At 38.8% G+C, this 23,343-nt stretch overlaps 1 protein-coding gene across 4 annotated transcripts in view; it reads right to left on the minus strand.

Moving 5' to 3' along the window:
- Positions 1–23,343, minus strand: part of BMX (BMX non-receptor tyrosine kinase) — a 63,314-nt gene that overhangs the window by 13,118 nt on the left and 26,853 nt on the right. For 3 of the 4 annotated variants that reach the window (XM_033200917.1, XM_033200914.1, XM_033200916.1), the window contains exons 7-16: positions 22,491–22,732; positions 19,638–19,715; positions 18,911–18,964; positions 15,247–15,301; positions 13,879–13,958; positions 10,947–11,074; positions 8,784–8,858; positions 7,588–7,759; positions 2,823–3,039; positions 1,888–1,952 (exon numbers count right to left, since the gene is read on the minus strand). In XM_033200917.1, coding sequence (XP_033056808.1) covers positions 1,888–1,952; positions 2,823–3,039; positions 7,588–7,759; positions 8,784–8,858; positions 10,947–11,074; positions 13,879–13,958; positions 15,247–15,301; positions 18,911–18,964; positions 19,638–19,715; positions 22,491–22,732 — 1,166 coding nt within the window. The remainder of the gene's footprint in view (positions 1–1,887; positions 1,953–2,822; positions 3,040–7,587; positions 7,760–8,783; positions 8,859–10,946; positions 11,075–13,878; positions 13,959–15,246; positions 15,302–18,910; positions 18,965–19,637; positions 19,716–22,490; positions 22,733–23,343) is intronic. The other variant, XM_033200915.1, reaches the window with a different exon arrangement.

A 23,343-nucleotide genomic window follows, 5' to 3' on the forward strand; every position in this document is an offset into this window, starting at 1 on the left:
TAATTGATGTGGCCACAGAGCTTCATAACCAACAGGGCTGGTACATGGCTTCCAGGATCTCTTACTCAGAGCAAGATCTCTTGTCTCCCTTTTCCAAAGCTACAGAGAACGTGACAGCATGTTCCCTGGATGCTGACATAACATTCAATATTCCTGCTTTTAGAGTAAAGTTCCCTTGACCTGGGAGCTTCTCCCTGCTTTAAGAACCTGTCAGCAGATTATTTTTTCTTGCCCTTGAGAAAGCTACATGTTTGGAGTGTCAGTGTAGGGGACTCAGTGTATGGTGGTTGGAGTGATGGTAACTAGTACACAGCTAAAAGGACATCTTGCCAATATTTAGGGCTCCCAGAGGAATTACCGTATCTTCCATGGTATGTGCCACAGGGGTCAAAAGGCATCCCCCAACACTGAATTTTGGAGAAGACATTAAAAAAACAGATCTTCCTATGGCATTTTAGGGCTATATTTGCTAATTATTAACCTGGCCTTGGTCAACTCTTCAGATCTCTTTTAAACTGCATTATTCACCTTCAGAATTACATGTTGAGTCAGCACAACTTTATAGTTGTATCTTGTCTCAATGTCAGGGATATCTACTTACCCTCTAGACTAAACTGTGGTCATTTTGAGGGCAGGGACTATCCTATTCATACCAGTATCTCCTGCAGGACTGAGGTATTCAGTAGGCACTCAATAAATGTTGAATAGAAAGGTCAATGTATATGTCTTCATTTTCTATGTAAAACTATGAAAATTTGCTCTGAGGCTTAAATAGTATTAGGATTCAGGATAAAGGTAAAAGACGACTTTTAAAAAACTATCGTAATCAAAATAATTGTTCCAAATCATCAAGTGGTGGTAGAATGCCCATCAAGAGAATCTCAGAGTCTAGTTTTATACCTTACTTTGTGATGCAGAGAATCTAATGATGTGACAACAAAAATTTTCCTAGTGTGAATGCTCTACCCATTTGAACATCAGGTTTTTTTAAAATAACAAACAAAAAGAGCTAGCAGATCCTTGATTGAGTTAAAAAATTATAAATATTTATCCATTCTTTTTTAATGGCTGAGTAGTACTCCAAAGTACTTGAGGGGCTGGATACCCCATTCTCCATGATGTGATTATTTCACATTGCATGCCTGTATCAAAACATCACATGTACCCCATAAATATATACACCTACTATGTATCCACAAAAATTAAAAATAAAAAATTTAAAAGAAATTTTAAAAATCCAATAATGTGGCTGTAACATACTGTATTTAAATTTAGGATCTTTTTTTTTTTTTTTTTTTTTTTTTTTTTTTTTTTTTTGAGACGGAGTCTTGCTCTGCCGCCCAGGCTGGAGTGCAGTGGCCAGATCTCAGCTCACTGCAAGCTCCGCCTCCGGGTTCACGCCATTCTCCTGCCTCAGCCTCCCGAGTAGCTGGGACTACAGGCACCCACCACCTCGCCCGGCTAGTTTTTTATATTTTTTAGTAGAGACGGGGTTTCACCGTGTTAGCCAGGATGGTCTCGATCTCCTGACCTCGTGATCCGCCCGTCTCGGCCTCCCAAAGTGCTGGGATTACAGGCTTGAGCCACCGCGCCCGGCCTAAATTTAGGATCTTTCATGGAATTTATTTAGAAGTTTAGAAAGTATCGGATTGTTGAAGGAACTAAAAGTGACTTCAGATAATTTCTGAAGAACAATCCCATCTTATAAGCGAAGGAATGAGGTGAAACGTGTTTCACAGGTAGTTAGAGGCAGTATGGAGGGACTTAGGTTTCTAAGTCCCCAGTTCAGGGCACCTTCTATATCCCCACAAGGCCTTCAATTATGATGGTGTTCCAATGTGAATGGAAATCCCCCTTTCACTGGTTGCCCTTTTGGAATTGGCTTACCTTGTCATTCCAAAGTCAGATACTTTCACACAGAGATCGCTGTCCACCAAGCAGTTACGAGCAGCCTTTAAAGGAAAAACAAAGTCACCAAGTAGTGAAAGTGACCAAGAATCTCCTGACATTTTCCTCCTCTTCAGTAGAATTCTCAGCAAAATCTAAGATTACCTAGCACAACCCCCAAATGCTCTAAAGTTGTCTTTTCTTTCCTTTGCAATTTTCAATTTTTCAAAATAAAAATGTTCTCCCGTGAGTACTTTCAACCAAGCATTCATCCTTGTCAAACGACATGAAAAGGTATTACACTTTAAACACAGAACCTTAGCTTATCAAGGAAAGATGAGAAATTTCTAGAAGCTCCCTTTCCACCACCAGATACTGTGTGTGCATTCACAGATACTTTGAAGGCATAAACGCTGCACCTGTGACTTAGGGAACACACGGGCCTAGTGTGAATGCAGGTCTAATGTTGAGTGCAAGAAAATCTCTAAAGATAAATCCCAGCGAATACCAAGCACAGCACTCCCCACTCTCATTCTGATCCAAAGACACACAAATTCCGTTTCCTTTTTTTTTTTCATTTTCAGTTATTGTATCAAATGCCTGCTTTAGCACTAAGCCCTTCCTGAAATAAAGGTCAACTTGGGTTTAATGGTTTTGAGAAACACTAAATTGGCCAAAGTCTTTCCTTTCCATCTGTTCTCCTTCATACCACAACACAGCTATGTAGACCTTAACAGCTTATGCTATTCTCACTGTTCTTTCCATACTTCAAATATTTTTACATTGATTTTTGTAAAAATGTCATTTGCTTAAACAAGTCACAAGCACAAGTGAGCAAAGCAAAAGGGATGGTGCCCTTCTTGCCTTCCCCACCAGTGAGAAGTGGGAGCCATGGACTGCTTTCCTTTCTTTGAAATTCCAATGGCTTTGCTTACCAAGTCCCGATGTATGAATTGGTGGCTCTCCAAGAAGGCCATGCCTTCACAGACGTCGTAGCACATTTCTAAGAGCTGGGAAGGTTCAAGTCCTTTTCCATGACTTCTCAGGTAATTCAGCAAGCAGCCATTGCTTATATATTCAGTCACTATGTATATGGGGTATTCCTTTGAACACACTCCATAGAATTTAACCAGCTTGGGATGGCTGAGTTTTCTGGAAATAACAGATTTTCAAAGTTCAATGCTCCACACTCCATTTTCTACATGTACTGAAAAAGAGTTGCTTTCAGATTTCTGTTTGTTTTAATTTCTCCCCTTTCACTTGAACAGAGAAAGAGAGGGAAAAGTTTAGGATCTTATATTGCAAGCACAATTATCTTTGGAGACAAAAAAAAAAATTCTGCCTCATATCAGACATTGGTGACTTCAGCAGCAATTTAGCAGTTTGTGAATGCTGTATTCAACTTTCCTACAGAGAATCAGGGTAGCAATGGTCTGTTGCACTGGAAACCCTGTTTAGTCTCATGGCATCTTGGGAACGTCGATGACTTATTTAGAGGAAGTCACACCCTAAGAACAATCATTTCCCTTTTATTAACTTTCACATCTAAATATTTCATTCTAAAAATGTATATCAGAATATGAAGGATGCAGGTTAAATGAAGTCAGATGAGGTTTGATTTTTTAAAAATTATTTTACATTATTATTTTCATTATTTTTGATTAACAAATTTATAAAATACTAACCATACGATGTAGCACTTCTGGTAGGTCGTGATGGTATGGACACTCAGATTTTTTTTAATGAGATAATTTTCATTTTATTATGGCGGATGGTTTTACCATACCTCTTCCCAGCACCCTTTTTAAAATGAGAAAGTTAAGTAGAAGAAAACGGAGCATAATGTGGCTATGGGCTATTTATTTAGTAATCAGATGTTCCAGATGGAAGTGTTTAATCTTGCAGTTGAAGAGTTCTTTAGTGTTTCTTATTAATTTAAGTAATATCAACCTTAAATTTTGTACTAGCCTAGAGCTTAAAAGAAATCAAGCAAACCTTCTTGTAAAGTGTGGTTCTCCTACCCTAATTACCTTTCTCATGATGTCTTTTCTCACCTATCTTGATTTATTTTTCCATTTGTGAGATGCATAGGTTAGGCTAAATTTCTAACGTAATCTCTAGCAGTGTGCTGCCATATCACCTTCACTTCTCCAAACAGGCTCCCGAACTACTGCTTTACTCTTCTTACTGTCTTCACGGTTAAGCATAAAGCTTTTGAAAGTACTTAGTAACTCCAATTACTCTTTATTCTCTGTTCTACATTGTATTTCAGTGAATTTGGACACATTTTTGGATTGGCATGTACTTTACCCTCAGATTCTGAGCTGACTCTGAGTGATCCATTGTACAAACAAACAGTGCATTAGTGTAGTTGTTAATGAGTTTGGAAGTATTAGCCTTGTTGGGGAGATTAGTCTTTTGTCTGTAATATGAATTACAAATAATTTTGCCCAGTTTGTCATTTGTCTTTTAGTTTGCATAGGGTTTTTATTTTGTTTTCTTGCCACGCAGAAGTTGATTTTTAAGTTTTATTTTTTTTTTATTGTACTTTAAGTTCTGGGATACATGGGCAGAGCGTGCGGGTTTGTTATATAGGTATACATGTGCCATGGTGGTTTGCTGCACCCATCAACCCGTCATCTTCATTAGGTATTTCTCCTAATGCTATCTTTCCCCTAGCCCCCCACCCCCCAACAGGCCCCAGTGTGTGATGTCCGCCTCCCTGTGTCCATGTGTTCTCATTGTTCAACTCCCACTTATGAGTGAGAACATGTGGTGTTTGGTTTTCTGTTCCTGTGTTAGTTTGCTGAGAATGGTGGTTTCCAGCTTCATCCATGTCCCTGCAAAGGACATGAACTCATTCTTTTTCAGGGCTGCATAGTATTCCATGGTGTATATGTGCCACATTTTCTTTATTCAGTCTAACATTGATGGACATTTGGGTTGGTTCCAAGTCTTTGCTATTGTGAATAGTGCTGCAATACACATACGTGTGTATGTGTCTTTATAGTAGAATGATTTATAATCCTTTGAATATATACCCAGTAATGGGATTGCTGGGTCAAATGATATTTCTGGTTCTAGATCCTTGAGGAATCGCCACACTGTCTTCCACAATGGTTGAACTAATTTACACTCCCACCAACAGTGTAAAAGCATTCCTATTTCTTCACATCCTCTCCAGCATCTGTTGTTTCCTGACTTTTTAATGACTGCCATTCTAACTGGCGTGAAATGGTATCTCATTGTGGTTTTGATTTGCATTTCTCTAATGACAAGTGATGATGGACTTTTTTCATATGTTTCTTGGCCACATAAATGTCTTCTTTTGAGAAGGGACATTCAGTTTTTACAAGCTCATTAACTTGTTCGTATATGATTAATCTAATTTTAACAATTTACAGGATTATTCTGTAATGTTCAAATGTGTAAAGAAGTCTAAATTTAACATGTGAAGTCTTAATATTTTAATAAGAATTTATTAAATTTTAAGTTATTTTCTTCCTTCTTAGTTTAACTATACAGACAATGCTTATCATGTCACTCAAGGTGATGAGCTTGGGAGTATTCATCTTTTAGCAGTTTTGGAGACTTGCATGGTACTCAACACTGCTCCCTTCAAAGGGAAGGCTTGCGATGGCACAAAGGTCCATCACCCAGTAAAGGAATATTCCTTGAACAAATTCAGTCACTGCCCAGGCAGCTCAAGGTGGGGCACCATATTAACTGATACTCCTCACATGATAGGCTTCAGTTTGACCCCTACATTTGGGATTAGACTTTGTCCCATTGTGGCACAGTTTGACATCTTTCTTTATGATTAGGTGATGTTTTTAAATGACTTCTTGTGTGTTTTTTTATGGATACCAGCTTGGTAATGGTAAAAATATGTTTTAAAGTTATACCAAGACACAGAGGTTACACCATGAGCCTGTAACCATGAGAAAAATCTGGCAGAAAGTTCCTATCTGGCAGAAATCTGTCTTACAAAAGGAGAATATCAGGGGCCCCCTTCCCAGTTTTATGACAGTCTAATCGCTGAAGGCAGAACCAGTTACATAACTGCAGGCACCAATGCAAAATGAAAATGCAGGAATCCTTGTTTAAAAATCATGAAGTATTATTTCAAGATGGCAACAGCAGAGCATTAAACCAAGCACAGGGCCCTTCTAGGTACTGGGGGCCCTTGCAACTGTGCGGATCTCATATGCTCACGAAGTCAGCTGGGGCGAAAGGCCTATATCACATAGCATCTCTGCTTCCCAATAATTGTGCAATTATGGTAAAAGTGATTGTTCTGACTTTCCTGGTTCCTTTGGTCTTCATAAAAGAATGACTAAAGAAATGGACACGAGAATGTCTGCCTGGGTTTGTATCTCTGCTTTTCCACTTTTACTAGCTTGCTGACTCCGGACAAGTTATTCAACAGTTCTGTGCTTCAGCTTCCTGTAAATCTAAGATAACAATGGTACAACCCTCATAGGTTTCTTATGGGAATTAAGTGAGTTAATATTTATAAAGTGCTTAGAGAAATGCCTGTAAACACTGTACAGTATAATTGTTTAAGTAAAAATTTTAAAAATGCTCTCAATCTCTAGCAGGCTAGGAATTTTTTTATTTCAACTATTTTTTGACCAGAAACCTACTATAACATCATTTTTCATACCATACTGATAGATTCTCTAAAAGTAGAGTGACCAACTGTCCTGGTTTGCCTGTGGCTGAGAGATTTCCTAGGACACAGGACTTTCAGTGCTAAAACCTCCCAGACCTCGGCAAACCTGAACGGTGGTCACTCTGCAAAGTCTGATTTACTATGTTGACAAGAAGAGGGAGAATTATATATAACTGAAAGAGAGAGGGAGAGAGAGGGATAGAGAGAGAAAGTGAGAGAGAGAGAGAGAGAGAAGACACAGATGGAAAGAGAACACATATGTATTGGCAAGAATTGAAGGCTGTTGTGCTGGGAGCTGAGACACATTAGGAAGAGTATTAGACTGTATTGAAGGTACCAAGATGGAAAAGGATATTGTTGGTAGAGCATTAGTTTTCAGTACTGCATTAGTTCTGGGTGGTAGCACTCTGTTCTTCATCCCACCATGCACCTCCCCACAGGGCAAGGAGGCCACAGGGCCAAGGAGGCATGCCTACTCAATTCCTATATATCCCTTTCTCAGCCACCCTTAGAGCACCAGGACTCTGAAATCACACATCCATGTAGTCCTGAGTCCTCTTTCAAGACCTGTGCTGACTCTTCCTTGAGGGGTCTGTCTGCTTAAGGGTAAAGCACGCTACCCCAGCCAAGATTATTAGCCACTAGATAACTGTTTGCAGGAGACAGAGAGGGAGCTTGTGTGTACTGAATGTTCTGTCTACACATAACTACTGAGGCCCCTTATAGTGCAGGACGGAGTTGGGTGTTGGGGGAGAGGGGCAGGGGTGGAGTTTGGAAGACCACAGGCCAGAGGCTGGTTTCTTTGTAGAGTCTTGGAATTCTAAGTTTGAATATGGCCTTTCAGGTTGTTATGAAGGTATATTTGTCAAAGTAGGAGCATAAGACTGATTTGATTTAAGTGTGTTAGTCCGATTTATAACTTCTAAATATTTATGTCAAATTTATGCAAAGTTAAGAGCAGGCCTATTAGTGCTAATGCCCTCCCATGATGAGGGCTAAAGAGCCATTCCTTGGGAAAAACTTACGTCATAGTCTGGGCCTCCTGAAAGAATTCGTCTTCTGACATGGAGCCCTCCTTGATCATCTTAACAGCAACGTCATACTGCCCCTTCCACTTGCCCAGCTGGACCACTCCAAACTGGCCACTTCCCAGCTCCTTCAACAAGGTAATCTCTTCTCTTTTCAGTTCCCAGATTCCTAACAAGGCAAGATGGACATTCTTTAGGATGAGCATAGAAAGTTTTGGGGCTAACAGCTTCCCAAATGATTTCTTCTCCAATGGGAGTTTCACAGTGACAATATAAACAAGACTTTTTATTTTAAGTTGATAAATTAAAAATATAAAACCCTTAGTGATGTGGTCTTGTGACTACTTGACAATGGCACCAGGACAACACTATTCTCGAAGTAGCTACAGTTATTTGACAAGAAGGCTCAGAGCAAAAACAATTTGCCAACCAGAGGCATCTTGGAGAGGCTCAGCATCAAAATGTACTCGATGTCCTTAGGTGGTAAAACATTGTTAGATTTTTTAAATAAAAAAATTAAACTGTGATCGGGGTGGATGTGATCGTCCTAAAACATAAGGTTGGATACTAGCTTTGCTGAGTGGGCACAAAATCCAGGAAAAAAAAAGGATAGACAGTGGGGTGTTGGAGGCTAATAATGGGGTCTAATAAGAGAAAACAAATTGATGATCTTTTTGGTGATGCTAGAAGCTTACAGATTTATGTTGAGAGGACAGAATTTTTTTTTTTTTTTGGGGTGGAGTCTCGATCTGTCGCCCAGGCTGGAGTGCAGTGGCCTGATCTCAGCTCACTGCAAGCTCCGCCTCCCGGGTGTTACGCCATTCTCCTCTCTCAGCCTCCCAAGTAGCTGGGACTACAGGCATCCGCCACCACGCCCAGCTAGTTGGTTTTTTTTTTTTTTTGTATTTTTTAGTAGAGACGGGGTTTCACCGGGTTAGCCAGGATGGTCTCCATCTCCTGACCTTGTGATCCGCCCGTCTCGGCCTCCCAAAGTGCTGGGATTACAGGCTTGAGCCACCACGCCCGGCCAAGGACAGAATTTTTTTTAAAGAAAATCCTTCCTGATACAATCTGAGCAGAGGCCTCCTTCCTGTCTTTCCTCCTTTTTTTTTTTTTTTGTCAGTAAATTAACCATATATTTCAATCAAAAATGATGGAAAATGGAGTTTAAGAGCCCAAGAATGTATCCATACCATTTCCCAGGGACACAGAGTCTGGGACCTTGTTGGCCTTTGTTGACACAGGGTGGCGGAGCCGTGTGATCATGCCTGCAATGGAATCAGCATCATATCACATCATTACATCATATCCCATCACATTATGTAACATTGGTTCACAACTAGTCTCTCTCCAAAGTGGCTGAAAAAGCAAAGAGTTCAGAATGTTGTAATGCAGAGAGAGAATCCATTCATGTTGTAGTTGTGCTTAACTTGACTAATTAGCTCAATGCAAAGCAAAAATTAGATGAATAAAACACTGTATGTGATTTTTTAAAATCCCATAGAAATTAATTGCATGATGGAATCTTTAAAAATTCTCTCCCTTCTTTTTTGCTATGTCTTTACAATCTTACGCTTAAATATGTATACACAAAGCACATACATTTGACAAAAAATTCAAACAATACAGAAGGATAAAAAATAATAAGCCATCTGAATTTTTAAAAACTGAACCTATTACTAAGTTTCATTAAGTGGTCAAGTCATTTTAATTGTTTATATTTAGTTATGGTAAAGCTGGGTTAAAATAATTATAAAATTTAATAGTTGCTTGAAAGAACCCATTACAAATATATGTATATATGTTTTTTGCTTTAAATGTGGAATGCTGTCCAAGTCAAGGAACCTATCACACATGTACTTTTCCCCTCCTTCCTTTTTCTGTATATTTGTCTGGTTTTTATATGAGTGGTCTCCAACCTTTTAAAATCCTTCACTTTTATGTTTTTTTCTTATTTCTCTGCTTGATAAAAATCCTTCACCTTTAATCAGCTAAATTAATTAATTAATTAAAATATAAAAATTAGTACATTTCTATGAAATATATATTTGGTGTGAATTATAAAAATACAACCACAAACAGAAAATGTAAGAGAATGAGATAAAAATCCAAATCTAAATAAACATCTTAATATTTCCTACTGATATCCTGTGAAGTTTCCTGTGCATCCTCTGCAGTGGAATCATTTCACTTAGAGATGTCTGTTTGTCCAATACCTTTTCCAAAAGGCACTTCTGAGGTACTACAGGTTAAAATAAACAATTGAGGAAATTGGGGCAAAGGAAACACAACAGTAGAAACCAAAATGAAAGCCAGAAGTGAGGCCAATTTACCAACATGCATGCAATCAAGTCATATAAAGTAGCACAAATTTAGTGCTGAGCTTATGGCTTATTTTTACTCACTGTTGGAAATTCACTCAGCCACTGCTCTTAAGTGGCACTATTCTAGAAAACAGAGGGTATTTCTAGATGGATTTCCACCAGTTGATTAGGCAAAAATTTAGAAGATTAATAACACCCAGTGTTGGTGAGGATGAGAGAAAATGCTGGTAGGATTGTATATTTCTGAAAAGCAGTTGGCAATCTGTACATTGTAAGTATTCTTAGCCTTTGTCTCAGAAATTCCATTTCTAGGGATTTGGCTAAAGAACCACTCATATAGATGGACAGAGCTATGCATGCAGAATTGTGCACTGAAACATCCATTATAATGTGAAAATATTGGACATGATCCAACTGCTAATCAACAGAGGGCTAGGTGAATAAATTATGGGGTAACTATGGTAGAATTCTACGCAGCTGTTAAATAGACCAGAGTAAACTCTTTGTATTCGCATGGAAAAACCTCTAAGACATGTGAGTAAAGAATGCAAGCTAAGCAATATGTTAGAATGATCTCATCTCTCTAAAAATGGAATGTATATGCATAATATATAATTTCTGTTTATATATGTAATGATTAGTAAGTGCTAGTGTCAGCATGCAAAAAACCCTGTCATAATAGACAATTGGTCCATGATCCAATGATATATATGTATATTTCTATAATATTTTAAATTTATAATCCTCTTGCTTCTATACACAGAAAAATCCTACAAATATTTTTATAAAGAGAATTTCTCTTTCTAAGTCACCTAGTTTACTCAATTTCATTCTTTCTGGCATTAAGGAGACAATCATGTTATATTCCTAGGAATGTAAGTTAAAGATTATGATAGGCAAAAGACTTGAGAGGATTTTTTCCTACTTTCATGGTTCCCTATATAATTAAGAATATTAGGAGGATCAGTATTATCCAAGAAAATTAATATTTAAGAACAAGGGCCCATAAAAGAAAAAACTAAAATAAGTTACCTGCTGAATTGTGTTGGTGATAATGAATAAGCTTTGGAATGGAATCAAAACAGTAGTTTTCTGCCAGGTATAACTTGTTCTCAGCATTTGTATGCACATGGTAATGTTTGACAGTTCCTTTTTTATCACTAATAACAGAGAGAATGTTAGAACGTTTTAAATAAACAATTAAAACTTGATTAAGCAGGGTTAAATAATTATTTTAGATGCATTTGCAAATTTTGGAGAGGGAAGTCAGGGAGGGTTTCTCAGTCTTGGCATCTGATGTTTTTCTCAGTCTTGACATCTGGTGTAACTATAAAAGTAATTATGGAAGAGAGTTCTTCACTGAACCCAATGTATCTTTTGGTGCACGTATAGAATTCATGTACAGTAAAATTCCAACTTTCCAGACTTCTCCTCCCTTAGTAAGTGTATAAAACTGGAATCTTTCTTTGATGATCGAGAGGCTTACAGTTCTTCAGGATCATTATTCTGAGCATAAATTATCTTATAGGATAATAACAGAGGTGGAAATGAGGGAGGTAAAGGTGATTAGGCTGTGAGTATCCTCACCCCAAAACATGGGAGGAGGCTCTTTTGGGGCATGCAGAATGAAGTAGGTGGGGATGTCCTTTAATTCCTCATGTGAACTTGTACCCTCTCCACATAAAACACTTTTTTCTTTTCCTCTGCTTTTATACAATAATGCTGAATTGATGCATGTTGATTTAAGCTAATCAGGAATAATACACCTGTCTTAGATTGTAGACAATTACATAGTGGTCAAGAGCCAGGCTTTCATTTTAGTTCTATCACTCACTAGCTACCCTATATGGTTATGCCTGGCATATAAGAAACAGTTAATAAATTGTTGCTGTATAGAAAACTAACACAGGGACAGAAAACCAAATACCACATGTTCTTACTTGTAAGTGGGAGCTAAATGATGAGAACACATGGACACATAGAGGAAAACAGTGGACACTGAGGCCTACTTGAGTGTGGAGGATGGGAGGAGGGAGAGGAGCAGAAAAAATAACTATTGAATACTAGGCTTAGTACCTGGGTGATGAAATAATCTCTACAAGAAAGCCCCATGACAAGAGTTCACCTTTATAACAAACCTGCACATGTACCCATCAACTTAAAATAAAAGCTAAAAAAATTTAAAAATTCTTGCTGTAACATCAACCGAGTAAAAATTGCAAGTACTAAAGGAGAAAGGGTTCTTCTCTTTGCTGCAAATGTTTAATCAGCTTTTGGTGTCAGCATACAATTCACTCAAGGCCATTGATGAGGTTTCATAAAAGAGGGCTTCTGTATTCATTTGATTCTTTATCTATTTGTTTATTTATCTACCTGGCTACCTTAAAAAATGAATCTGGAGTCAGGAAACTCGACTAGGAAGATATCTGATACCAGGTTTGGCTGAAACTGCAGGGCCAGAGGACCACAAAGCTTTTGATACTCAGTCAACAAAGTCTTCTCCTAATTCTTACTGGGTTGGCTTTAGACAGCATCCAGGTATTACCATGTGAAAAATAATATATGAGATACACTGGGGACGTGGATTCTGGCATTGGAAAGTGCTGTGGGACAATTCAGGGTACATCCTATTATCTCAAGTGTAGGTAGGCACTCTGTAAAAAATTTCAAAAAAATAACGTTTTTATTACTTAATTATTATAAATATACATATATGCACTGTGGGGTAGGGCACATGGAGAAGGCACCGAGGCAGACGATCATTCAATATAGCTGCTAAAAAAGAGTTGCACACATAGAAATTTAAAAAAAAAGATCCTAATCAGTATTTGACCAGATTCTCATTCAAAAACATTGGGGGTTCGGTGTAAGCACAGAGGTGTAGATGAAGGAATATGACTTGGCTATTGGAAGCCCAGCTTCAACTAGTCACTTATTAGCTCCAGGTAGGTCTTCATAAGTTCTTTTTGAACCTCAATCCTCTCATCTGCAATATGGTGTAAATAAAACAGCTTTCCATTTGCTTTGGAGGATGATTAGAAGGAAAAAAAGAGCTAGCTACCAATAAGAAAGTGGCTTGTAAAACTCTGGAGAAGGATTCTGATGATGATTTGCATGAGATGACTGTGGGGTGTCTTTTATGCCCAAGTGTTAGGGTACAGGGAGTGCAGCAGGTAGAACTACTCTTCCCCAGCAGCAGCAACAACAATATAGTAATTACTGTTAGTTTATTAAGTGCTTACTATGTGTCAGGCACTGTTCTGGATATAATGTATGAATTAACTCTCTCCACTCATGGAACGTAACAATCATTATGTTCCCCTTTCAAATGAAGAAGTTGAGGCACAGAGGCTGAGAAACTTGCTCAATGTCACAAAGCCCTGAAATAGTAGAGCCAGGATTTGGATCTAGAAATTTGGCTTCAAACAAGAACTTTTAGTCACACACAGAGGACAGAGCCCTGGAAGGAAGCTGTGTAGAGAACACAGCGGCACTGAGTCAACCTTCTGCTAACTCCGAACCCAGTGGAAGGACTTACTAAGAACTGGACACTGGAGTAGGCACCTTTGCTCAGCAGGTGGCTAGGGCTGAGAGTATAGAGGCTTCACTGCCATTTTTTTTTTTTTTCTTTCTAGGCTTAGACCTGAATGAAAGGGAATCACCTGGGAGTCTCTTAATAAACATTTACTGAGGCATGCTGTGCTCTGGGCACTCTGTTACTGCCTAGGGTGGGGCAGGAGAGGATTAGCCAGAGAATGGCCTCTTGAAAGTAGTGGGGCAAGGATGGTGGGGCAGTGGAGTGAGGGTGGTGGAGGCAACTACAAATGGTCACATTCAACAGAAATACTTTGATTTAAAATTCCAGAGTTTAAAGATGATGTCTTATCCCAAAATGTGACTGTGACCAGCATATTCAACGAATATATGCAGAAAGGTAAAAGAAAGAAATCCTTATCATACTTACTTCACAGCCTTACTAAATAAGGACACTGTGTACATTCCCACTTGGCTCGAATTTCTAACCATAAATGCTCCTTCTTTTCCCTAAAAAGGAAGGAAAATATAGAAGGAACAGAAAATACTTTCATTATTCTCGAAAATGATTTTGCATGGTAGGTAGTTAGAAAATAAATCTTTTAGATTGACTTTATATGTCACAAAGGGCACAGGTTTCTCACTCAATCTCTTTACAGATCTTCTCTATGTGTATGAACACTTCCTCTCCAATTAATGTTTAACCCTATCACATACTTTTCTCTGTGTTGTGCTTATGTAAGCCTAACGTTTTCATCTTTAAGAAATGCAATTTAGAACCATGTATCACCGTATCATGCCCTTGGAAGGTTTTAGAAAACCAAACATCCAGAATAAATCAGTTGTTAAAGTTCTATACTCAAGTTGTCTTTCTCAATGACTTGTACTAATACTAAGCAGATGAAGGTTCAGAAAGAGCAGATTATAAACTATGAATGTGACAAAACACCAAATGAAGTCATTACATTCTCACTAGCACCCCTCAAAGAAATAAGTGTAGTGTTTAGTGTTTTTATCAGGTTAAACTATATCAAAGTGTCATTTTTAGAAATCAAAAGAGTTTGCTACTGGCATTCCATACTAATTAGTAATAAAGTCAGATAAACACATACTGTATCACATCTGCTGTACTCTGGTCTAGGTGCTAATGAGCAATGACAGAGCTCAGGTTAATGGCTACATTGACGGCCTCCAATAAATCATTTCTTTTATTCATACTCTGAGCAGTCCCTTCCCATACTGACTCTAGGCTGAGTCATGTGACTTGCTATGACCAATGGGACCTTAGCAAACACAACAAAAGCAGAGACTTGAAAAGTGCTTGCACCGTGGGGCTCGTCCTCTTCAACCACTGCCTTGAGATCACCATGCTGTGAGGAGGCCCAAGAAAGGCACATGGAGAGGCTGCTTGGGGAAGAACTGTGGAACTCCACTTGACTGCCTCAGCTAAACCCAAGCCCCTAGTCAACCCACCACCCAAATACAGCCACAGGAGTGCCCCTAAGCAAAACCTGCCTAAGAACTGCTGGCCCAGCTGACTCACAGAATCATGAGATATCATAAATCCCGCTGTTTCAAGCCACTAAATTTAGGAGTGGTTTATTATGCAGCAATAAATAATGGACACAGAAGTAGTGGCTAGACATGAAGAGTTGGGCAACCTGCAGACTGGACAAGCAACACTACAATGACTTGACTATATAATTAGCAGCAAGGTTTCTATGAGAAATGCATCAGATTCTGGACCCCAAAATACAAAGAGATTCTGTGAGGCTGTTTTAAGGACAAGACTATTTACCTTTTGTCTGAGTAACTGTTCAGATTGTGATCTGGAGATGTTACCAGCAAACCAGCTGCAAAAGGAAAAAAATTATATGTGAGAATCAATAAGTTTTAGATTGTATAGCTTGACACTCAACTTTCTAATCTGTAAAATGAGGCATTGGCTTACCTCAGGGGTTTCCAAGCCTAACTGCTCAAGAGAATCATTTGAGGAGCTTTTCAAAACTACAGATGCTTAAGTCCCCATTACCAAATTCTGATGTTGGGGTGGGATCTGCACATCTAATTTTTAAATGGGCTGGCATTTAGGAATCTTTGGTTTTCTTCTAGGTGACTTCTAAGTTTTCCTACATTTTACCATTTTGAGTAAGGGCTAGAGATTAGACCTATGAAGAATATTCCAAGAGGAAAGTCAGGGCTGCCAAGGATGAAAGCCCTTGTCTTCCAGTCATATAATTTCCTTGTAATAATCTGATGATAACATCTATTTTCAGATCAAATGCTTTTACTTTATATGTGGAGCTCAACAGGCCAAGAGCTGTTCCTCGTGTGAGGGCAACAATGTCTGTGGCCTTTGGGTTTTAGACAGAATGTCCAACTTAGGAAATGAGTAAAAGTAGGGTATGGGGTGGGATGTAGCATGGGTTTGGGTGAGTGGGAGGACCAACTGGCCTGAAGATAACATCTGCAGCGGAAAGAAGTACAAGAGGAAGGTGAGGGCAGAAGGGAGGAGTTGTAGGAGAAATTCAATGTAGAAGGTATCTCAGAACTTGGCAGGAATGGATGGGAAGTGATTCTCTGTATAATCTCTGTATGAGTTTTGGAAGGGATGTAAGCAGGTGGACAGTTCAATAAAATAGAGCCTTAGGCCACCCAGCTTGGAGGTGGGGTGCTAGGCATAACTTCCCTATGTGTAATTGTATGACTTCGAACAAGCCACTTGGCCTTGTTTGACCTTGGACTTCCCTACCCGTAAAACTAGGGAGAGGGTTGATCTTGATAAGTCTGAAAGTCTCTTTCAACTCAACCATTATGGATACTGTATAACTAATACTTGAAATATTAACTGATAGGTTTTCTTATTAGTCAACATTTTAAGGTGATACTAGCTAATCAAAAGGCCCTTCAGGAGCTATGATACAGGATATATACCTACAGGGGAATAGAAGGAAGAAAATCAGAAATCAGGAGAGAGACCTGGAGAGGCAAGGTGATATAACCTATATACCCTATACATTATACCCCCCACACACATACAAATGTTGCCTGTGTCATAATTTTGCTGAGGCCTTCCTCTTATTGTTTTAAATAATATTTTAGTATTTCAATGACAGCAGCAGAGTCCTAGGCATAAGGTTTTTTGTTGTTGTTGTTTTGTTTTTTTGTTTTGACAGGATCTCACTCTGTCACATAGGCTGGAGTGCAGTGGCATGATCTCGGCTCATTGCAGCTTTGACCTCCCAGGCTCAAGTGATCCTTGCACCTCATCCTCCAAGTAGTTGGGACTACAGGCGTGGGCAACCACACCTGGCTAATTTTTGTATTTTTGTAGAGACGAAGTTTTGTCATGTTGCCCCGGCTGGTATCAAACTTCTGAGCTCAAGCGATCTACCTAGCTCGGCCTCTCAAAGTGCTGGGATTATAGGTATGTGCCACTGTGCCTGGCCTGGCCTAGTCTAGTTCATTAACACATGATTTTCTATCTAAATCTCAGTGCTTAGTGCTTCTGTCTTTAATGGAATTGACTGGAATTGCTCATGAAATTATGGCCATAAAACAAAAACTCCCATGACACCGACAGAATAGGAAGCTGGGAGAGCATCAAGCACAATGTGAGGTGACTGAGTCCCAGATCCTATAGCCCTATAATCCCGAGCTCCCTTTGGTATCTTTTTGATTTTGAAGAGGACAAGTCTTCCCTGAGAATTTCCTCAATGTCTGTCTCTCACGCACCACTTGCATTCAGAAAAGATGGGAATAGAGACTGTCTAAATGGTCATATCTTGGCTTACCCAATCAGAGAAAGATTTCCAATTTATTTAAATGCTAAAGACTACAATCCACAATTAGAGGTTCACTCCCATTGGTTTAAGTCTTTGTGTTTCATTAAAGTGCAATTATCTTGGAAATGACCATGGGTTGGTCATTCTCAGTCTTTTATGCCTTAGTATGAATTATTCCATCAATGCTTTCCTGAGAATAGATATTAGGGAAGAAAGTAAAGCCGAAAGAGAGCTAGAAAGTGGTAAAGAGACCATGCCACAAAGAGGTGGAGGGTACAGCACATCTTCCCCAATGCAACAGGTATGGCTAGGGCCAGGCTGGGTTAGAGATGAGAGGAGGAGTGAAAACAGTAGCACGTACTTTGGAAAAGCTCTTGTTTCACATGTAACCAATAAATCAATAATACAACACTTGTACAAAAACAGAACTGGAAATACGCATAATCCTAGTGTCCAAGTGAATTCTGTGCCATTTGGTATCAAGTGTCTGAGAAATGCAATATGCTGTATTATTCCCACCTCTTCTTAACACTAATCTTTACATCTAGGAGACAATTATTTGTCCCTATTTGTAGAATGATGGACCCTTAGATTTTGGAAGGAAACTTAATAGCCACTTAGGCCAACCTCCTCAGTATATTTGGGGTGACCACACATTCTTATTTGCCCAGAAGTCCAGTTTATGCCTGATGTCCAGGTGTAATTTTTATTTTAATTTTTGTGGATACGTAGTAGGTATATATATTTATGGGATACACGAGATGTTTTGATACAGACATGCAATGTGTAACAATCACATCATGGATTATGGGGTATCCATCCTCTCAGTCATTTATCCTTTGAGTTACAAACAATTAATTATACTCTTTAAGCTATTTTAAGTGTATAATTAGCTGGGTGCGGTGGCTCACACCTGTAATCCCAGCACTTTGGGAGGCCGAGGCGGGTGGATCACCTGAGGTCAAGAGTTCGAGACCAGCCTGGCGAACACGGCAAAACCCTGTCTGTACTAAAAATACAAAAATTAGCTGGGCGTGGTGGCAGGCACCTGTAATCTTAGCTACTCGGGAGACTGAGGCAGGAGAATCGCTTGAACTTAGGTGGTGGAAGTTGCAATGAGCTGAGATCGTGCCATTGCACTCCAGCCTGGGCAACAAGAGCAAAACTCTGTCTAAAAAAAAAAAAAAAAAAACCAAGGTCACCCTAAGAATAGAGATTTGTTGATATAAATATCGCCATGTTCAAGGTCTCATTTGTGCTACCCTGTAAAATTACTGCATCATTAATAACTTCTCCAAAAATATTACTCAATGTTAATAAGACCTTTCAAACATCACCTTAATTAGAGGTCTCCAGGAAAGAAATAATGAGCAGAAACATTATATGCTACATCTACAAAGACAAGTAAAATGAAGGTGATACTGGACATATGATAAATCCAATGAGTATTTGCAGCCAATTTAGATAATCAGTTTGGGGGAAAATACTTTCATTGATAACAACCCAGCTCATTGTCACCTGTCACCTAGATAAATGACCCAGAACCGTACATAAGTTTACCCACGTAAATACAACCTCCTGAGACAGTCTCAGTCATCTGTTTTAATGTCTTTGAGGAGAAGAGTAGAAGTATCTATGTCTAGTTTTAGAAGAACCCATAAGACTTTCAGTACTCACTCATAATCATCCAGGTTTTCCTCTTCTTCAGATGAACTTGACTCAGGGAATCCCCTTAAGAAAAGTTGAGAAAAACGTAAGTGCAAAAAAGCACCAAGAAATAATCCAAATGCCTAGCCATGCAATATCAAATCCCACCCTGATTTTATCCACCTAACATTTAGATTGTTAGGTTTCTCCTTCTGCACCTGGGAAGGTATCAACACAGCAACAGTAAAGAGAGAGTCACTCAAAAGTTGGGCTTATGCCAAGTTTTGACGAAAGAATGGTTCTTTGATACAGGAGATCCCCAGGAAGCCCCCAGAGGAACTTGTATTTTTTTGACTTTTTCCAAAGAGTGGGCTCATGAAATAGATGAAGACTCCTTCAGAGATGGGTGTAGTATAAAGTTAAAAAAAGATTGGGTTGTGTATATAGCTATTCTTATGGAAGAGTTATTCAACTCTAGATTGCGTTTCTTCCCGCTAGAGATGCCTAGGTCAGGTATACTAGTGTTCCTGCTACTACTGGTGTATGTCATCGATGCTGGCTAGGAAAAGTCAGTGCAAGAAAGACTAGAACCCAAAAGTCATCCATTCAGGGTCTAGAGAGGCAAACTACATAGACTCTTTTGCTTTATATTTACCTTAAGTACAAAGCCTAGCTGCAAAAGTATTGCACATTTGTTAAGTTTTCCTGAAAATGGAAGCATATCCTGGATGTAGAGGAATATCTGAATTTGATTTACCATGAAATCTTTGTGGTGGTGTAATTTACATTTCTTTCTTTTTGGTTACTACTTGCAACATCTTCACTGCTGCTGCTACTGCAAAAAAGAGACATTTTGTACGTTTATAAACATGTGTCTACTTATAAATTTTAAATGACAGAAGTAATTTTGTTCATATATGTTTTAGCTTTATTTGACATTTTGACCCACACATTTCACTTGTTTGGGAAATTTAAGCTAATGAGTTACTTTCACATTTTGATTCTTTCAGGCATTCCAATAAAAGCAGTAGTTTGGCGACATTCCTAAACAAAAGAAAATTGTTAATAATGGCTCATAATGACCCCACACAATGGAAAATCTAGATTAATAAATCATCTTGATTGGATTTGCCCTGATTTTCTTATAGATATGCAAGCATTCTGTCACTTATATATTTTAAAATAACTTATTTTCCTCTTTGCTAATGTGACTACAATTAAAATTCTTGAAAATGCTGATCTTTTTACTCCTTCTGGACACAGATGGATAAGCAGGATTTTCATCATCCTCTGCCATAGATCATTTTCTCTCTTTTATTTGGAGTATTAAGCAGAGCATGAAGAAGTGCCTACCTCTCAAAGTCTAAAGGCTGTTTTATCTGGAACGTAGGACCTATTTCCTGTTTGCCTTCATAGCCCAGACTTTTTTTCAAAACCACAGTTCATAGAAACAAGCTTCCTTAGCAAGGAAATGCTCCCCTGGCTCTATTTCAAGGAATGCCTAGATAAAGCCCTTAAACTCTAAAATGCCAAACCTTCCCAAAGAGCCTTGCCCACTAGAATAGCTTTTATTTAGCCTTGTTGTTTCTAAAAACACTTAGAGAATGTCCATCAATAGTGCATCACTTAGGTTTACCTAATAGCTATATAATGAGTACTTTACAGACATTAAAAATAATCAGGTAATTTGCACAACAATGTAAATGTACTTAACACCACTGAACTCTACGCTCAAAAATAATTAAGATGGTAAACTTTATGTTATGTATATTTTACCAAAATTAAATGAAAATGAAATTTTAAAAGTCAGGTGTATCCTCACATATTCAAATAGGAAAAATGCTGAAGATGTCAAGTGAAAAGAACAAATGGCAAAGACTGTATCGTCAGAACTTACTTGCTTTTTATGCACATGGCCACATGTGCATAGAAAACATTTTAGGGGAATGTAAATGGAATATTCTGTAATATTTGAATGATTTAATAGGAGCATAGATTATCTTACTAAACAGAAAACAGATTAAAAAGAAGCTCAGGGGAAGATTATAAGAATGACAGAAAGTTGATAAAAAGTATTATCCCATATATGAGCTGAGAATCACGGCTGCACTTTAAAAAGTCAAGCTCCATGAAGACCTGTTAGCAATTATTATAATTCACTCTCAGATGCAATGCTGCTCATGCTAAGAGGTGGTCAATCAATCCTTTGTTAAAATAACTAGATTCCTGAAGTTCTAGGGAAAATCCACAGTTGGGACCAAACCTAAGGAGGTGCAAATCTAAGGGAGTGTCAAAAACTCAATAATCAAGATAAATAATATTTTAATGAACAAAATATTGACATCTTAAATAAAGGTTGGATCCGGCAATTTATGAGTTGGTAGCTGGGCAGCAACCCCATGTGAATCAACAGTTCTTCCTGGTTATTTGAAAACAGGTCAGTCAGTTTCACCTCACACCTCTCTCAGTGAATCACTGGAGTTTCTATCAGGAAGGGGACCTGGAACACCATTAACACGACTTCCACTCTCCTTGCGTCTGGGTTTACTGATCCTCTCCTTCCACAAGAATGGTGGGCTACAGGCACACAAATGTAATCCCATCCCTTGGGCACCAGGTATAGATTAATACACTAGGATTCTAGTTCCACTTTGGAATGAAAGGGACCATGGCTTATTATACTGAAAAAAACAATCAAGAAGAATACACTTACATTATTTCAAATTCCATATGGCCCTGTATTATTGAAACTTTGAGTAATTGGCCTTAGGCAAAAATGATGAGGATGGAAAGAACAAAGGAATAAAAGGACACAGGAAAAATAACTATGAAAAGAGACACATGGTGAGTCAGAGAGATGATCTGTATCCATTGTGGGGAAAGGCAGACATAACTTCCCTGCAGGGATGCTGATAACTGAGTGAGAAGATGGCAGAGAGTAGACAATGTGAGAGGAAGGAGATCTGAGACAGGAAATAAGGAAGGGGATTCACTTGACCTTTTCCATATAGTCATCTTGCAATTCCATTCAGCATTTATTTGGCATCGAGTGTAGGGCAAATTCAGTGCCAGATCAAGAGATATATACATACACAATTTACATGTTGCCTTCAAGGAATTTTCAATTCTGGCTTTAGATAGAATCTTTAGGCTAAAAACCGTGAGAAGACTAATCAGGTCAGGAAAGGTGAGGTTGTACATTCCAAGAAGGCAAGCCATGGCCTTGCTTGAAATGCTATTTGCCATCTGGCTAGTGACACTGAAGCACATTGCAGAAGTAAGCCCATCCTAAGCTCTTTCATGTAAAGGATAGATTTTAAAGATTCTGTATTCTGGAATGTGGAGATATTTGGGGGAGAAGGAGGAGAAAGGGAAGGGAATACAATGATCATGCATTATTGAGATCATTAGATTGGATAATCTAAATGGAAAATCTATGCTTCTCAGCCCCAATGGGGCCACTGCTTCCCCAAGCTTCTGGCTCAAGCACTGAACATTTTCTGAGAGGACAGCCTAAGGCCTGGATCAACAGCTTTGAGGCTGAGGCTCAGGGTAGCGGGGTAGTGTTTACTCTACATGCTGGGCAGCTGGTCTGAAAGCTGGGGATTACCTTTTCAGTTTTCTTACTTGCTCCCAGTCAGGGTAGTCTTCTTTTGGAATATACTGCATGTTGAAGTTTGGCTGGGAGCCATAGATTTTCTTTGAGTTGCTGTCATATTGGACTACAGTGGTACTTGAAGATGGTGGCTGGAAGCCATAGTTTTTCATTGATTCGTTGTCGTATTGGGCTAGAGTGGTACTTGAAGATGGTGCATCCATTTTGAGAACAGGAACTGCCCGAGGTATCTTCAGCTTTGGAAGGGAAGAGATTTTAATACATCACAGTGAGGCACAGATTCAGGTACCGGGAACTGACAATTAAGTATATCAGTTCTTGAAAGAAAGAGAAAGGAAGGAGGGAAGGGAGGGAGGAAGGGAGGGAGAAAGGGAGGAAGGAAAGAGGCAAGGAAAGAAGAAAGGTATGAGCAAGGATATGGAGCAACTGGAACTCATACTTTTGCTGGTTGGAGTATGAAGTGGTACAACAACATTGGAAATTTGTTTGCAGAATGTAGTAAATCTGGATGTGCATCTGGTCATACCCTATGACTCATAAATTATATGTATATATACCCAACAGTGAAACCAAAAGACCTGTAAAAGAATGTTCATAGCAGAATTATTTTAATTAGATAAAAACTAGAAACTGCCTACACGCCCATCAAGAGAATAAAATAATAAACACGTTGTGGTTGTTGAAGGCTGAACAATGGTCTCCCGAACATGTTCATGTCCTAATTCCCAGAATCTGTGAATACCTTACATGGTACAAGGGACTTTGCAGATTGTAATTAAGTTAAGGATTTTGAGATGGGGTGACTATTCTGGATTTTATGGGGATGGGCCTGATGTAGTCAAAAGGG

The sequence above is a fragment of the Trachypithecus francoisi genome, unplaced genomic scaffold (assembly GCF_009764315.1).
Source record: "Trachypithecus francoisi isolate TF-2019V2 unplaced genomic scaffold, Tfra_2.0 Lachesis_group6, whole genome shotgun sequence".
NCBI classification, from domain to species: Eukaryota; Metazoa; Chordata; class Mammalia; order Primates; family Cercopithecidae; genus Trachypithecus; species Trachypithecus francoisi.